Source organism: Erpetoichthys calabaricus, chromosome 3 (genome assembly GCF_900747795.2).
Source record: "Erpetoichthys calabaricus chromosome 3, fErpCal1.3, whole genome shotgun sequence".
Classification (NCBI taxonomy): Eukaryota; Metazoa; Chordata; class Cladistia; order Polypteriformes; family Polypteridae; genus Erpetoichthys; species Erpetoichthys calabaricus.
Window position 1 is genome coordinate 16,095,634 of NC_041396.2, and position 19,141 is coordinate 16,114,774.

The 19,141-nt window shown below is 36.3% G+C and overlaps 1 protein-coding gene across 3 annotated transcripts in view; it reads left to right on the forward strand.

The window, feature by feature from the left end:
* Positions 1-19,141, forward strand: part of supt3h (SPT3 homolog, SAGA and STAGA complex component) — a 518,283-nt gene that overhangs the window by 236,863 nt on the left and 262,279 nt on the right. For all 3 annotated transcript variants that reach the window (XM_028796401.2, XM_051924455.1, XM_051924456.1), the window contains exon 3: positions 4,057-4,141. In XM_028796401.2, coding sequence (XP_028652234.2) covers positions 4,057-4,141 — 85 coding nt within the window. The remainder of the gene's footprint in view (positions 1-4,056; positions 4,142-19,141) is intronic.

Genomic DNA, 19,141 nt, shown 5'->3' on the forward strand with positions numbered 1-19,141 from the left:
CTACATGTAAATGCTACGTAAAGACATGATACAATTGAGCTCTTCCAATTTTGTGGCAACAGTTTAGGTAAGGCCCTTTTCTGTTCGAGCGTGAGCGTGACTGTGTACAAAGCCAAGGCCATAACTGTATAGTTTGGTATTTAGGAACTCGAGTGGCCTGCACAGAACCCTGACCTCAGCCCTATTGAACATTTTTGGGATGAATTGGAACCCCGACTGTGAGCCAGGTCTTCTCATCCAATATCAGTACCCAACCTCATAAATGCTCTTTTGGCTACATGGGCACAAATTCTCACGGACACACTCCAAAATCTTGTGGCATGCCTTCCCAGAAGAGCCGCAAAGGGGATGGGTGAAACTCTATATTAATACCCGTGGTTTTGGAATGGGATGTCTAAAACATCATATAGGTGTGATGGTCAGATGTCCACACACTTTTTGTCATATAGTGTAATACAAAAAAAAAACCTTTGAAAAAGATCAGTATGTTTGCAAAAATATTTTTGTAGTTTGACTTTCTAATATAGTAGTAGGTTTTTTGTATTTTAAAAATGTTAAATAGCTTATTTACCATTATCTAGATTTATTCAGGCTGCCAAATTCCCATAACCTTTACTTTGGTGAGACTCATCACCACTTACATCCGTTTCTGTTTTGTAAGCATGCTGGCCTCCCATCATTCCAATACAGCCCCCAGTTTCCTTATTGTCATAGGCCAAATGTGGTGCCAACTATTGGATTGTCTTCTGCCTTTCATGTAAGTTTAAGAACAGACATTACAGGTGGTTCTTACATTACGAAATTCCCAAATGATGTCTGTAATTTTTCTTTGGTTTGAAGGATTTTTTTAAAAACCTGTGATGCAAATAGTAAAATTTAACACAACTTGGTAGACACATTTAGGTAAGTCTTATTTAAATATATGTGTTTCACATACAGCTGGTGAACTTTATAAATGATTTGTTTCTGGAAGAAATCATTTAATTGTATTCTTAATGTATGAAACTGTTGTATTAGAATGTTATTTTTTAGATTCTCTTAAATAAAGCAGTATAAAGATTAAGTTAAAACATCAAGTAGCATTTCTCAGTATCTTTGAAATACTGTAAACTTTGTAGGGAAAGAGGAAGTGGCTGTGGCTATGGCGTGGTTTTCACTTCTTACTGTAGAAACCACCACGTTGATATCAAGCGTTCTATGTGTGGGAAACTAGTTGGCTCAACTAGTGTGGGAAAAAAGAACGCCAAGTTAGGGTCTTGGAGACTATGCAAAATGCAAGCTATTCAGTGAAGTGATGCTAAATATGCCAGGTGGCTTCACCTGCTCATAATGCTTTTGTCTCTCCTTTTAATTTTTGGCTCTCCCTTATAGTTACAAAGGATGTAAGCTTTTCACATAGGTCTGTTAAATAGGTCACTTATTCTGCTTTATTTGCTACTGAGTACGCTGTAAACGAATACCTCCACCCCAAACCTTTTTATTGTGTGATTTTTGTAATGGGGCACAGTCTTAGTATAGTTTATATATTGCTCTTGTGTTTTTCGTGGATAGAACCGTTTTTCTCTCACTTTCAAAGATATACTAGTTAGGCTGATTGACCATTATTAGTTAGCTTTTAATGAGTGACTTTGGATTTGTTTATGAGAGTGCCCTGCTATGACCTGGTATTTCTGGCAGGTCTGGTTGCAGCCTTGCTTTAGGTGATGCAGATGAAGATTCTGCTGTCTGCTTTGTCCTTGAAGTGGATAAAGCAGCTTCGATAATTAATGGGTGAATAAAAACTGTTATTACTGATATTTTATAAGCCCTACAAATATATTCTGTGCCTTTCCTAATACCCTTTAGATCACAAGAGGTCTGTTAATGTCCGTGCTCTGATCATTCAGAAACTATGCATGGTGTCAAGAATAAAAGAACAGGTTTACCAAGAAAAACAGTATGGGTAAAGTATGAGCAGTTCTGCTGATGAAAATGTATGATCAAATATGAATTAAATTATAAAACACAGTAGACTAATAGGACACTTAAAGCTCCAGTACTATACAACAGCACATCCCGTTTTTCTATACACCAAAGGCAGAAGCAAGGTCCTGGCCACACATTTCAAGTAAATCACTGATTAATATTATTAATTTAATATTTTCATATTTTTGTGATACCTCATAACAGTGATAGAATATAATATGCATTGTCTTACAAAAGTGTTTCAGACTCCTTAAATGCTTTCAAAAGTTGCTGGTTTACAAATAATGCTTACACATCTACATGTCTGCCTCTAAAATTGTAACTTCATTTGCAATTTTAAGTACTTTTTCGAGGAAGTGTATCTGCCTGTATGTGGTGCTCATAGTTCTCTAACTATATTTGGGTTATTGGTCAAAAAGTACAGTTGTTTTTGCTGTTTTGGAAATATGGGCATATTTTTTGTTTTTTAATGCAATTTTTTAAAAGTTTTTTATGCTGTCATTATTTATTAAATAATATACATCACTTCTAGAATTAACACCTTTTGATAACTATTACAAAATAAGTAATATCTGTACTGCCCTAGATTGTGCGTTTCTAGCATGTGGAATACATTTTACTTAATTAATCATTCAGTGGAATTAACCAAAATTACACATGTCTCAAATTAAAAATTTATTTCCAAGAATGTAAGTGTCACTGTAATAGAAACACATGGTCTCAGAACTTTGTGAACCATTTTTCCTCTTGTAACGATAATGACAGTGAAACTATTTCTGTATGTTTTATGAGGTTGAAGATTACATTGGCAATGTTTTAGACCATTCATGAGGAAATTTTGTACAATTTTCATATCCTTTTTTCTACCATTTATGGACTGTCTTCTTAAATTCAAGCCACAGGTTTTCAAAGAAGTTCAAGCTCTGAATCTGACATGGTTATTGCAAAATTTTTAATTTGTGGTTGCTTAACCATTTTTTGTGGATTTTAATAATGTGACATTTTATCCTTTGCTAGGAAGATGTACTTGCAAGAAGCTTTGAGCATCATTGCAAAGGCATCCCAAGTTTTAGACCTAAATATTATTGTAACCTTGGTACTCAGTTTATGGTGCTATTGACCTTAGTGAGGACCTCAGGACCACTGTAAAGATTTTTCAGAACGCACTGCCATATTTTACTGGTGGTCTGAAATTGTTTCTTTTTCCGTCACTTCCCGACTACTGTAAAAGCCACTCTGCAGGAAGTTAATCAAATCAGCTCATCTCTCTAAATATTTTTTTGTGTGAGTTAGAGGTGCATATGTTTCATTCTTTTTCTATTTCTGAATCACTGCCTTAATAGTAGCAATTGGTGTATGAAATGTTTATTTTTTAACAAAGTTTATGGCACCTCTTTTAATTTCTTTTTTAGGTATTCTTTTTCTTCAGGGGATAAAACAACATGCGGATGGATAGATAGATAGACAGACAGACTGACTGACTGACTGACTGACTGACTTTATTAATCCCAAGGGGAAAGCTCATGTTATCTTTATACAACCCCATGAAAAGGAAAGCTGTTGAAGGCCACAGGACAGATTATTATCAATGTGAATTTCAACTCTTGTTTTGGTTGTGAATTTATAATGTGCCATCACCCAAACACACACATATTCACACTACATACAGTACAGTATTTACATATAGAAAAACTGAAAAAATTGCTGTTTTTATTCTGTTCAGTAAATTCCATCCTGTAGTTTTTAATAGGTAATATTCTTTGCTGTATATTTATTCACATTAATCCGAACAGTTTCAGAGAACTGTATAGGTGCGTGTCAAACCCTGGACCATTAAGTGCTCATTCATTATGCATTGTGTTAATGTTGTTTAGTGTGTATGGTGTTTGATTGTAAACCAGGATGTTTCTGGTTCAGTTTTTACTAGAGTTACAGTTGTTACTGGTGTTTCACCTACCATTGTTATAATTGTAGGAAACAAATGTAGCATTATGAGTTGTAAGTTGTTTTGAAATATTTTGTATTACCTGAATTAAATTTTTTTTCTTACATTTTTGCGATCTGTTTATAACAGTATGTTTTCTTTTTCAGATTTGCTCTCGGAGATGTCCGTCGACCTCTTCAGGAAACTGCAGCATTAGTAGAAGACATAGTGCATAGCCAGCTCATTCACTTGGTGAGACTATTTTAATAATCATTTCTTTTTCATAACTAGACTTTAACATAGGATGTTTAAAAGTGGGCAGATACAGAAACTGCTTGAAGAGGCGCCTTCAAGCTGTCCAGTTCAGGTGCAGTAGCAGTTTGTTTTTTTTTTTTTTGTTTTTTTTTAAAAAAAAAAAGGTTTTTACTATTTTAAAGGTTAAGTTGAAATAATAGAATGAGAGACTTCTGTCCATAGTTTCTGTTTTCTGTTTATATAAGCAATGATGCTTTGAGGTTAACTGCTGATATCACATGAAATCAGTGTACATTTGGCTTTAGCTTGGCATGGGTATCTAAAGCATTTATTTACTATACAATATAGTAAATAAGTTTAATTCGAGACTTTTCAGAAATAGAAAGTGTTGTTGTATTACAAGCAAAGAAATATTTCAGGATGACATTGAAAGTCACTAATTGATGCAAGAGATGTGTTTTGGCATTTGTTCAGTTCTTTTCTGGTTCATTGAAATTTGTCTTATAATTTGGTCCTAAAGCATTGAGCACAATCACAGTTCTGCTCTGAATGTAACACTGGTCCACCACAGAATAAATACAAACACAGATACACACACCCATGCTGCAATTACTTACTTTCTCCTGCTTAATCAGGTGACACACAACTGACTGTCTTTTGGCAGTGCATCTTTATAAGATGCGGCTAGGAGCTGAAGCCTGTCCCGTCTAGTACAGTGCACAAGGCAGGAAGGAACCCTGGATAGGGCAACAGTCCATCACAGGGGAAACCCACACAACATACATGCACTAGGACAAATTCGCCATTACCAATTCACCTAACTTGCATGTCTTTGGACAGTAGGAGAAAACCCATACAGACATGGGGCGAATGTTCAAACTCCACGCAGAAGGAGGACCCAGAACGTGAACCCTGGTCTCCTTTCTGCGAGGCAGCAGTGCTATCACTGTACCATCTTGCTGCCCACAAGCAAATGTGTTTTTTTAAAAGTAATACAGTCAAATGGCTTTAGAGTCCTGCTATTTATGCTAAAGGTTCACGCTGAAGTAGGACTTTTAAACAAATCACATTATATAAACAGTTATTTCAATGGTTTTATAGACAGATAGTACTTTATTTGTCCGAAGTGGGAAATTTAGCTTTTTACAGAAGTTCAAAGGATAAATAAATATTATAACAGACAACAACTTCCTCCTGAAATATTAAAAAGAAAGAAAAATGTCTGACTTGGCTAAAGATAAAAAGAGCAGTAACAGCCACAGTGTGGCATTATAAATTCGTATTGCCGTTGATATAAAGGAGCCCCATTGAGCTAAAAGTCCTCAATGTTAGTGTGTCAGAGGGAAGATGTGCAGCATTGTTTTCGTTCTCATCTTTGCTACTGCTTCCAGTGAATCCAGTGAATGTCCTGTAACTGAACTTGCCTTCTTAATCAGCTTGTTGATGTGTTGAGCTTCTCTTGAATTGATGTCACTGGCCCAGCATTCCACAGTGTAGAAAATGGCCACCACAGAGGTGTGGAACATGTACTGTAAATTATGTAACTACCCACATTAAAGGAACACAGTTTCGTAAGAAAAAAGTTTGCTCTGCCCTTTCTTACATAGTTCTTATATAGTTCCCCTGTGTTAAAATTCAGTTTGTAATTGATGTGGACCCCCAAGTACTTATAACACTTCACCACCTCCACCTTGGAGTGGACATCACATCCCATATATATTTAATGTTACCAGGGCAAAGGAAACCCTAGACCAATGATCTCTAGTTTAGAAAACTGGAGGTGTGCTATGTCCTTCTTAAAAAATTGGTCACCAGTGTAAACATTTTTCTTTTTGTATGCCAAAAGAAGAGTTTGGGCAATTTCCTTTCTAAGCAGTATTGCCTCTTGATCATTTTGTTAAACTGAAAAAGATATCACTGGGTTTATTTTAAGTTTCTTAGTAATTTTGATCAGTGGGTCACAAAAACATAACTATTGGGCAAGCAGATTCCATCTGCTAAAGCAACTCATCAGTTCTTGAGTTGATCCAATTGGTATTACCCCAACCATGACAGTAAGAAGATAAGACGTTATTGTAATTTCAATACTGTCTGATAAGTAAGCTGCAATTCTTAGTTTGTTATGTAATTTAATTCTCCATTGCCTGTTAAATCTGTACTTTTACGTTTTGTAAACCCTCTCAGACCTATTATACACATTATACTGGGTAATATTCCTATTAAGTAAGGAATAATAATACAAGGTTTCTAAGTTTAGTGTCACATTCAACAAGTGAAATGCATACTTAATTGGCTTCATCGCAGGACTTTGACCTATCCAGTCTATTACTCATCACTCCCAAACCACCCCCAGTGAATGTCTTGATTGTGTTGGCAGTATTGTTTGTGTCATTGCCTTACTGCATGATTAAGCACTGGCCAATGAATTTGGTGTTGTTTTGTTTCTTATAGACAGCTAATCATTTTGTCCACTTGTGAAGTGATTCTGCCATGCCAAAGATCATAAATAAAGACAAGCGATTATTTCACAAGAGCGCCATTTCTCTATCTCTGTCATATTTAACAAATGTAGTGGTATTTAACTTGACTCCTCTTGTCTGTTTGTCTCGGTCAAATCTTACAACTGATTTTAAATCCACTTTTGAAGAGGCAAATTTGTTCAAATTTTGCATATGTGCTCAGTATTGATGACAATACAATAATCCATCAAAACTGATGCAATTACGTAACAAATTTCGCCATAATCAGTGGTTATGCAATTCCAATTAACGCACACACAGCAATGACGGAGAGAGAATATAGTGAGATATAGGAGCATACAAGTGAGAGACGCATCAGATTGCCCCCACTTGCCTCTTCCAGTGAGTGGACTGGGTAAATATGCATGCCGACTTGTTTACTCTTACGTAGGAGTAGTCTTGATGATCACGAGAGGAAGTATTGCCTTAAGCTTGCCATTCTGTCATTGATATTTTTTTTTTCTTCACAACAACTGAGTGCTAATCCCATAAAAACCATGAACAGAAACTTAGAGGCCAAAATATAATTCTTTTTAGTATTCAAATAATTCTGCATAGAAGATAAATTATGTTATACTTTTAAAGATGCTTCCCATTCATGAAAAATGATTAAAGAAAAATAATTTGCAAAATACTCTAAAACTAAAAAGTAAAAAAATATAAATTTTTTTTAAGTAAAACGATTTTATTTACTTATAAATGCACTTAAAAGCAAAAAATACATTTTTCTTTAACCACAATTAATATATATATTTTAAACTTACTGTCTACTCTTTCTAATAGCCATCGCTTTGCTAATAGTTTATACCTTTTTCTCTTCTGCACCTAAAACTGCTCCAGAAATCTGCTATTTAGAAAATGAAAATCAGGCCGTTCTGTTGTTGGTGCTAAACCTTGCATCTTGCTGTGTGGCCTTGATAATTTTACTGCTGAAGACTTCTGCAGTTAGTAAATTGTCACTCCTGCACCGTGTATGGTATTGGAGGTTTCAGCATTATTTGTTTTAGTGTTTTTCTTCACGTCTCTGGTAATGTTTCTGTCAGCAACTGAGGATGTTTTCCACAACCAATCTGGTTATTGCTGATTGCTAAGTATAACTGTGGGTTCTTTCATATTCCAAATATTTCAAATTGTTAGTTTTTCTATGCCCAGTTTGTCTGCTAAGGTTCTGACTGAAATGGTAGGTTTTATTTTATGTTTAGTTTTCAATTGTTCATGTTGATTTTGGCCTTTTTACTTCAAAGGCAGACACCAAAGGGCAGAGCAGAGTCTAAATTCAGCAATATGCAGTGTATTTGCGGCACTTTAATGTATGCACAAACTCTTCAACTGGAAACATCTGACAGTTTAAAAAAAACACACACACACACCTGGGAACTAATTATTTTAATACATTGTAGAATTCTAAAATTTTGATGTATATAAGCACAGTAGTAAAGGATAACTGGCAATTCTAACTTGACCCTGTTTGGAGGTATGTTTTATCAGATTCTACAATGGACTGGTGTCCCATCCAGGGTTATTTTCCACCTTGCATTAGTGCTGCCAAGATTAGTACTGTCTCCCTGCAACTTTGTAGTGGATAGGCAGATTATAAAATAGATGGATGAATTTTGTATTTTTGTCTCATATTTATCTTTTTATCTGAAGTCTGAATTATTGTGCATATACTAAAGTTTTTGTGTTGACTCAGTATTACCACATGTTAGACCCCAGAAATTACAATGTATTTACAGAAGCAGTGGTATACTTCACTGGAAAACTCGTGGATGATATCGTTCAGAAAGTCACCATCAGGACCTTTCCAACTCAAAAGCCATGGGTGGATAAAACCATTTGTGATAACCGCTGAGTGCAACTCAGGTCTTGTGTCTTGTGAATGTGGACGATACCAAAGGTGCATCATACAAGTGGAGTATTGCTGTGAAAGATGCTAAGTGGTTATACGGGGTGAAAATAAAATGACAATTTCAACTTTCTGACCCTAGGTGCATATGGCAAGGTCTAAGGACAATAATGAATTATATAATGAATGCCCCCTCCATAGTGAGCACAGACCCCACTCTGGCAAATTAATTTAATAACTTCTATGTGCTCTTTGATGTAAATGCTGCTAACGCCCAGCAAGGAACCCGCACTCACTTTCTCGGAACATGATTTAAGGAGAGATTTCAGGAAATTGAACAGCAGCATGTCCAGACAGCATTCCAGGACGTGTATTTTAGATCTGTGCTGATCAGCTTGCACCAGTTTTCATGGTAATACTTCTTCCCTCCTTAACTCAGTTTGTCATAGCAACATGCTTTAAATGTCCATCATTGTTGATGTACCTATAAAATTTCATCCAGCCTCTCTGAATGAGTACCATCCTCTTGCATTAACACTTATAGTAATAAAGTGTTTTAAACGTTTTATCAAGAATTAAATATACTCTTTACTGTCCAAAGAGCTAGATTCATTTTAGTTCACCTTTCACTGAAGTAGATCCACCAATGATGCCATCACCTTGATCCTAAATACTGTACTGGCCCATCTGGACTACAGAAAAGGGAATTATGTGTGAATACTATTTATAGACTTGAGTTAGACATTTAACACAATAAATTCCTCTGAACTCATCACCATCATGTAAATTTCCCCTTAGGATTAATTAAGTCTATCTATCTATCTATCTATCTATCTATCTATCTATCTATCTATCTATCTATCTATCTATCTATCTATCTATCTATCTATCTATCTATTATATAGTGCCTTTCATATCTATCTATCTATCTATCTATCTATCTATCTATCTATCTATCTATCTATCTATCTATCTATCTATCTATCTATCTATCTATCTATCTATCTATCTATCTATCTATCACCACGCTAAAGGACCTATGTCTGCGCAATTCACTTGGCAGCTGGGTTTTGTGTAAGAAACAAGCTCTTAGTTTAGATGAGAGAATGGAAAATGATTAAAAAGATCCACGGGGAATTTGCATGCTGTGAACACACATATTTCATTCTGTGAATGTCATGGGATGCTTGCTATAACATAGCCTAAGCTGATTCAGGACATGTCCTGCATGTACACCTGTCATGCAAAATGGTAGTATTACATTTTGATCAATTGAATTATGAAACTTATTCCATATCAGTAAGTGGTTAGTTTGTACGCAAGCTTACAGGGTGTGTGTTTGAGAATGACATAATACTTGCTCAGTAAAAACCCAATAATATGAAGGCTTGGCCAAGCAGCTAGAACAAATAGTTTACAAAGAGTCACAAAATACAACCAGCCTTGTGATGCAGACTGTGGAAAGGCTGACTGCTTCTAGTTTGATTAACTTTCATAGTTTTAACCTTCTTGACAGACAGGCCTCAACCGAAGCCCTCATCCATCATGCACATGACTGCATGGCTACACATGGTTCTAACGTCATTGTCAACTTTGCTGATGACACAACTGTAGCAGGCCTGATCTCTAACAATGATCAGGTGCACCTGTATGAAGTGAAAACCCTGTCACACTGCTTGAACGTTCGCAAGACAAAAAATTGGATTGTGCACTTAAGAAGAAAATAGCAGAGGCACTACCAGGTTCAGACTCCTCAGTGTCCTATTACATAGGACCTGACCCTGGTCCAAGCACATCAACTTCTGGGTGAAGAAGGCACGACATCGTTATCACCGCAGATGCCTTAGGGATTTTACACTGCCCTCCCAACTTCCAGGACGTCTATATCAAGCAATGTTGGAGCAGGCCAAACAAAATGATCAGAGATACTATTCATCCCAACCATGGCCTATACTTTGTGCTGCGACCAGGAAGATGATATTGGTGCCTGAAGACCATTTCAGAGAGACTGATGAAGAGCTTCTTTCCACAGTACTTCTGAATCTTAAATAATGCTTAGATCTATTTGATTCCCTATTATAAAAATTATTTTATACTGTTATTTATTTATTTATCACATATCTATACCATATATACAGTAGGTATAGAAAAGAACCCCCCCCCCTTCGAAATATTCCTTTTTTTTTTTTTGCTTTACAGCCTTAAATGAAAACACACAAACCAATATTTTTTTCAGCTTTACTTACTCAATGCAATCTTTAACATTCAACTGAAAGATATCACAGGTACAGTTCAGAAGAATTTTGAAAAATAAAAAACAAGAAATACTGAGATTAATAAAGGATCACCCCCCCCCCCAAAAAAAAAAAAACTCAATAAGGTGTAAGTAACTACCATTTCCATTGCAGACCATGGTTACTGGCTTCCTTCCACCTGTGATCAGTTGTAATCAGTGTGATTAGTGATTCTGTTCCTGGACCATTCATTTCTTTGCTTGGTAGTGCAACTGACAGCAAACAACTGACTATGGGTGGCAAGCCACTTTCAAAAGATCTCAGGCATAGAGTTGTGGACAGACATAAGGCAGGAGATGGAGACAAAAAAAATCTCAAAGGCTTTATCAATCTCAAGGAGCCCAGTAAAGTCCATAATAAAGAAGTGGCGAGTGTTTGGTATTACTAGGAACCTTCCTGGACCCGGCTGTACCTCCAAACTGAATGGAAGAGCAAGGAGGAAACTAGTAAGAGAGGCTACCAAGAGGCCAATGGCCACTTTGAAGGAGTTACATGATTTTAGGGCAAAGAGTGGTCATTGTGTGCATGTGACAACAATTTCACAAGCGCTCCACAATTGTGGCTTGTTCGGGAGGGTCGCAAGGAAAAAGCCATTTGTTTGAGCTTTGCCAGAATGCACTTTGAAGATTCTGATGCCAAGTGGAAAAAGGTCTTGTGGTCAGATGAGACCAAAATCAAACTATTTGGCCTCAATACCAAATGGTACACCTGGCGGAAATCCAATGCAGCTCACCATCCACAACACACCATACCTACAGTACAGCATGGAGGTGGCAGCATCCTGTTGTGGGGGTGTTTCTTTGCCGCAGGGCCTGGGGCTCTCATTAGGGTAGAAGGAAAAATGGATGGGGCAAAATACTGTCAAATTCTTGAGGAAAACCTGCCACTTTCCTCCAGAAAGTTGAAGATGGGCAGAATGTTCACCTTTCAACACAACAATGACCCGAAGTACACAGCAAAATGGACCACACAGTGGCTGAAGGAGAGAAAAAAGTGAATGTCCTCGTGTGGCCCAGTCAGAGCACAGACCTAAATCCCATTCAAAATGTGTGGAAAGATTTGAAGATAGCAGACCACCAACGCTTGTCATTCAATTTGACCAAACTTGGAACAGTTCTGTAAAGAAAAGTGGGCAAATATTGTTTAATCTAGATGAGCAAAGCTGATAGAGAAGTATCCCAACAGACTCAAGACTGTCATTAAAGCAAAAGGTGAGTCAACAAAATGACATTGACAGTGGAGGGTGATCCTTTATTAATCTCAGTAGGTCTTGTTTTTGATTTTTTATCATTTTTCTGAACTGTAACTGTGATATCTTTCACTTGGATGTTAGAGGTGGTATTGAGTAAGCAAAGCTGGGAAGAAATTTTTTTGGGTGTGTTTTCATTTAAAGCTGTAAAGCAAAAAAATGGGAATATTTCAAAGAGGGGATATAAATAACCTCTACATGCCCAGATGTTCACTGGCAAAGTTAAGACGGACCTGTACATGTGCCTTCTTGAGCAAGGGGACCTTGCGGGCGCTGCAAGATGTCAATCCATTACGGTGTAGTGTGTTACCAATGGTGTTCTGTGGTCCCAACTGCCTTCAGATCATTAACAAGCTCTTCCTGTGTAGTTTTGGGCTGATCCCTCACCTTTCTCATGATCATCCTTACCTCATGAGGTAAGATCTTGCATGGAGCTCCAGACTGAGGACGATTGATGGTCATTTTATATTTCTTCCATTTCCAAATAATCGCACCAACAGTTGTCACCTTCTCACCAAGCTTCTTGCTGATGGTCTTATAGCCCATTCCAGCCTTGTGCAGGTCTACAATCTTGTCCATGACGTCCTTTGACTGCTCTTTGGTCTTGCCCATGTTGGTGGAGAGGTTGGAATGGAAGAAATTGATTCTGTGGACAGGTGGGCTTTATGCATACAGTATAATGAGTTGAGATCAGGAGTATCTGTAATTGATTGCTTGATTTGATTGATTGTAATCTGTGTGCCACATGGGCACACAGCCAATCTGTGGGAGCCAGAATCCTGGCTGGGTTGTAGGGGACCAAATATTTATTTCTCTCAAATACATGTAAATCAATTTATAACTTTTATGTAATGTGTTTTTTCTGGATTTTTGGTTGATATTCTGTCTCTCTCTCCATTAAAATGAAACTACCATAAAAATTAGAGACTGTTCATTTCTTTGTAAGTGAGCAAACTTACAAATTCAGCTGGGGATCAAATACTAATTTCCCCCACTGTACACATGCCTGTTTCTTCCTGCTTACAACACATCACCTTCAACGACTGACTGTTCACTTGCTTCCTAATATATGTATCCTCCCCATGACAGGTACCATTGTAATGAGTTGACCAATGTTATTCATTTCAACTGTTAGTGGTAGTTAGTGGTGGTGTGGCCAATCGGTGTAAACATTTACATCCGTTGATGTACCACATACAACTAATGTAAAACACAAAAAGAAATGCAGTCAATCCTCAGCATTTGCACATTTTAACTTTCGTGACTTCCAAGTATCTCCGGTGGGCTGGCGCTCTGCCCAGGGTTTGTTTCCTGCCCTGTGTTGGCTGGGATTGGCTCCGGCAGACCCCCGTGACCCTGTAGTTAGGATATAGCGGGTTGGATAATGGATGGATGGATGGACTTCCGAGTAATCGCTCATTTTTTTTTTTTTTGGCAACCTCTTTTTTTTACTTTTGCATTGGCATTCATGCACAATTGCTGGATTTGTAGTTATGCACAGTAGGGAAAAAGTGACAGGTGTGATGCGTGCATGTTTAATATGGCTAATATCCTATTAGATGCTTCACCAGTCTTGTTCATCCTACCGTTGTACAGTGAAGTACTCCCCATGCATTTGTTGAATATTTTTATAGTTTTGTTTAAAATATCATGTTTTATGTTTTATTTATGCTCCAGCTATAAGAAATAAGAATTCTTATAAAAATTGCTGTTGCTATCTCCTTAAAGACAGTGAAATTATACAGTACATCACAATGTTTTGATGTCACCTTAGATGTTTGTGAATGATACCAAATAAAAAAGAAATACAAAAAAACAACTAATATAAATTGTTTCACACTGTATATTTTTAATGTGAAATTTCATAACTACATACCATTTGCTTTTCATATTGTCAGACATTCAAGAAAAAATTGTGCAAATAGTAAAAATAAGCAGTTTTGGATCTTGGCTTCTGAACTTATTTATCACAAATTTTGAGCCAGTTATTTTGTCATTTCTTAGCATTAGAAATTTCCTCTTATGTATATGCACTTGGTAATAACAGGTGAATATATTAAATTGTTTTTAGATTAGCACTTTGGAGTTTTCTATTTCATTATGAGAAACCTGTCCCTACCGTGCTTTTCTATGAAAAACTTTACCTCCTTAACACTGTAAATTGCATTGCCAGAAGTAAAGTGAGTACTAGCAGCCACTTGTGTATGCTTACAGTAAAGTTACCTCAGTCAAATTTACAGCACAGAGAGTTACAGACATACTGTATGTGAACAAAAAACTGCTATTTTAAATTCTGATGTTATACTCCATTATGGAGTCGACTTGCCAATCTTTATATAAAGTATAGACAGCCGAAAGCAATTTACTAACTATTCTCAAAGGATGTATAACCAAGCTTTGAGATCACAAGGAAAAAAAACAGAATTTACAGTTGGTTGGCATGCGATAGTATTTAGAATTATTTCTACTCTACTAACAATCATGAGAAGGACATAATAAAATAAAGTTTAAAAGATAACACAATAAATAATTAAAAATATATATGCACGTATAAATGTATATGTAATGGTGATTATTTATAAATATTTTTTAAATATTCTCTAAATACATTTTTATATATGTTTGTAATCTTAAAATGTAGTTGTCTTTTTTTTCTTCTTCTTCAAACTTCCTAATTGGGATTAAAGCTTTCTACAGTATTGACTGTATCTGTTTAGTCAGCTGCATGGTTTTGTGAAATTTTGGAATTAAGCTGGGATCCATAGTACAAAGTGTGTTTGTGTAATCCAGGTCAGCAGTACTGTACGTAATAAGGCAGACCAGACCATTTTGCCTACAATTCTGAACTGGTTTAGGCAGTTTAGAAAATGGCGTGTTGCTTCACACATTGGCAATTGCTCTTTCAAAACATATTGGAAATTACTTTAAGACAATGTCTTGTGCATTTTGTCATTGTTAAGTCGTGGAGATGCAGTTGCTTACCAGAGTGTTAAACTTCAATGTGATTGTACAAAAATAAAACAATGTTTCATTCTTAAAGAGAATTTTCCTTTTTATAACAAAGAACCTGTTTATTTCACCATTATATACGTAGGTTCTATAGCTTCAGTCAAAGCGACCATCTTTTTTGCAGTTTAGCCAAACAGGGAATTTTTTTAGCTGTTATCTAGCATCAGAAGTGAGTAACCTATAGGGAAGGGAAAAGTTTCAGTCCCGAATGAGTCATGTTAGAAATTAATCTTCATCTCCTCTTGAAACATTATATGTTCAATTTGGATAGGCTAGATGTGTAATTAAAGTTTCTTGTAATGCTAAAAACACTTTGAATTAGTTGATTAAATGCACTGATAGACACAGACTTTAAATTTGCAGTAACTGTTCTGCTTTAAAGTACAGATATCCTCCCCTCAGACCTTTTTTATTGTCTGATATGCTCTAGGGCAGAGGGGAAAAGTTTACAAGTTTCAAAATCTCCTATTAAAACACATTGGCAAATTATTGTACTGCTCAGCTTTAAAACTGAGAAACTTTTTTGACAACTTAAATTACGGATTATTTTACTATTTCACATTTACTTTGAGAAAAGGTCACTTTAACATGTTCATTTTGTATATTTTCCTTTTTTTTACCTAGTCTGACAGTTTGCTCCTGATGGTATAATGCATCCCTAATACAAGTTAGTGAAACACTAAGGTAGGCACCTCTAGTACACCAGCCAACTTTTTTGCCGCTTAAACTATTTAAAAAAAAAAAAAAAAAGTCACTTGACCAGAAATTAATTGTAAGCATGGAGTAAACAAGTGTATACTTAGTATTTACAGAATGTTATGTTTAAACAACCTAACAGCTGTATTATCTGCAAATTATGATGATTTAGTGTTTCTTGGAGACTGTTATTTATCAACTATCCTCTAGATCTGTTCTCCGTTGTGGTATGAAGCAGCCAACAATTTTACCTTTAGACTTAAATAGATTTTAACTGTTCTTTGAGTATTTCAAAAATGTTAAGTCTGAGAAATTTGGACTACAGTTAATCACAGATCCTCCACGCACAGCAACTAAAAACAGAACATTAATCAATGCCATTTTTACATCCCTTGAATTGTAATGTGCTCTCTATGAAATCTGTTGACCTATACAGTCATACCTGAATTTTAGCCCATGCATACATTTTCTAATTTGTTCAAATTTGAAGGATCAGTTATCCCTAAAATGAGCCTTGTGGAACCCTACTGCTATAATTAAAGCTGGTAATTAAAATTAAAATTTATTTATATTGTAGAGCTGGCACCAACTACCAGTGGATTTTTGTTCTTCATATCACTCTTTTAGGTGATTTGCAGTTGCCGCAGTAGTTGGAATTCATATGTGACTTTGTTAGGATTGCTGTTTTTAAAAGACCTTCTGCAGTTGGCTCTGAAACTTCTCATTTCCATGATGGAATGCCAGTTCATACTGTTGGTGACTTATTCTCAGCCTGATGCGACTTGACAGTGCCATTACATAGCCCTCCCTTAGAAGACTTTGTCCCCAGTGACCACTTTCAACCCTTATAATGGCATATTTTCGAATCGGTGGGGTTGTCTTTAATTTCACTGTTGTCATATGACTGGTGGCATTGTCAGATCAGCAGGGGTCTTGTGTGGGTCTTCAGATGGCACAGCAGGGATGTTGATTGCTACTCTGTTATGCGGCACATCAGAGGTGTTTAATGCTGCACTTCTGTGATCTTTCAGTTGTACAGTATCTGGGCAGGGGAATCTCATTGTGTGAAGCTGCAAATACACTGGTCTCTTGGCTGTGTTTTTTAATAAATTAACACTGCAAATGGTGTTCCTTTTAAATACCTAATTAATATATAGCTGTAACAAGACAGGCAATATATGCAGTTAGGTCCATAAATATTTGGACAGAGACAACTTTTTTCTCATTTTGGTTCTGTACATTACCACAATGAATTTTAAATGAAACAACTCAGATGCAGTTGAAGTGCAGACTTTCAGCTTTAATTCAGTGGGGTGAACAAAACGATTGCATAAAAATGTGACGCAACTAAAGCATTTTTTGAACACAATCCCTTCATTTCAGGGGCTCAAAAGTAATTGGACAAATTAAATAACTGGAAATAAAATGTTCATTTCTAATACTTGGTTGAATTCCCTTTGCTGGCAATGACAGCCTGAAGTCTTGAACTCCTGGACATCACCAGATGCTGGGTTTCCTCCTTTTTAATGCTCTGCCAGGCCTTTACTGCAGCAGCTTTCAGTTGCTGTTTGTTTGTGGGCCTTTCTGTCTGAAGTTTAGTCTTCAACTTCTAATTTCAAGCCACGCCAGACAAGAGCTTATGCAAAGAGATTTGGAAAAGTCCTGATCACATAACTATGCACAGGGTTCAATTGTTTCTCATTTGTGTGAATGCTATTGTCTGACACATTTCTTGTAGAGAGAAAGAAACGATATTCACTCACGGGCAGTTATACGTTGCATTGTTACGATGTAATTCCAAACACGAAATCAAAATTCAATGCAATATTGATGAAAAGGTAAAAGCGAAAAGAGATTGAATCTGTGGACATAGGTGATATGACAGAAGTGCGGGGTGCAACTAAAAAAACTATTTGTTTCACAGTTTAAGACGAGGTTTCGGAGGAGCGACCACATCTCCTTGGGGTGCATTCAGCCCCCTTCTTCACAACGCGAGCGGCAGATTTGCGAAGTGGCTGGTACGTAGTGCAGGCATTTTGGTGAGCAAAGCAAGCAGGGGGCAAAGCCCCCTAGTTTTAGTAAGTTGTTATTTTGGTGCAGAAATATCACTGGGATGGCAATGGCAGTGCTCTTTTATCAAGGATATTTGCACCCCAAAGCACCCTAATAATTTTAGTCAAGACCTCTTCAAGCAGTTTCTTGAAGGCAATGCTGAAACATCACAAAATAAAAAATGGATTCAGAGGTTTAAGCTGGTTCTCCACAGTGGCCAAAATGCTTGCTATGAAATGTAATATTTCTTTCAACTTACTTTTAAAAAAACGATTGAGGTTGGCTAGTTTTGAATCGTTTGTTCTTGCTCTGGATCTTTGCTCTTGCCATCCTTGGATGAGCTGTTCCTCCGATATGATGTGAGATAGTTCCTTTGGCAGTAGTGATCGCAGTGATATGCTGAGTACACAAATATTTAATATATCCCACTTTATATTCCTCAAAGTCTCTTACATTCGCAGATGTTCTGGACATTAGGTTGGCTTTGGATCTTCATTGTCTTCCCTTTAACATCTCTCAAGTTCACAGCTTGTCTGCATTTAAAACTGTATTTAAAAAATATAGTAAGTTATAGTAACTAACCAGATACTAAATCTTAACATCATTAAAAAAAACCAAGACACCCTGCCCGGAACTGAGTTTTATATTTTGCTATATTGTAAATACTTGTATTGATCTGATAATTTCATTACTTTTGTTATCATTTGTGATTTTGTTGCCACTGCTGTTTTCTTATATGTGAGGCTATTCAAAAAATAATTTGAATTTACTTATTGGGGATAAAGTTGAATTTGAACTTGTCATCATAGTTACTCTCATTTGGAAATGTTTTTGGTCAAGGTGAGACATTTTTTAAATCAAGTCCGTTTTAATGTCAGTGAGGTGAACCTGACTTGAGGTCTAAAGCAGGAGCATAATGTTTATGAATGTGAATTTGGTGCAGTCCTTCTGTTAATAGACTTGCATTCCAATTACTTTAATAGTAGAAATAAATTATACTTTAGCCTTAGCCAAAAATAAGCATATTTATTTTAATTTACTGTAATATGGTATCTCACTAAATAGCTTAACAGGTAGGTTTGTAGCATAATTGTGTGCTATATGCCCATTTTAAACAGAATGGTGTTTATTTCCTGTTGGTTAAAATATGCTTTATATCAACATGGCCTTTTAGACTATGGTAATCAAACTTGCCAGTTATTATGTATTACTTTTTTTTTTTTTTTTTAAATCCTGCAGTTCACAGCACGCAATGCAAACAATCTTTCATTCATCAAAACAGAGGGAGAGTTGTGTTATGGTAATTATACACAAGGGAAGGAAAGTAATGGT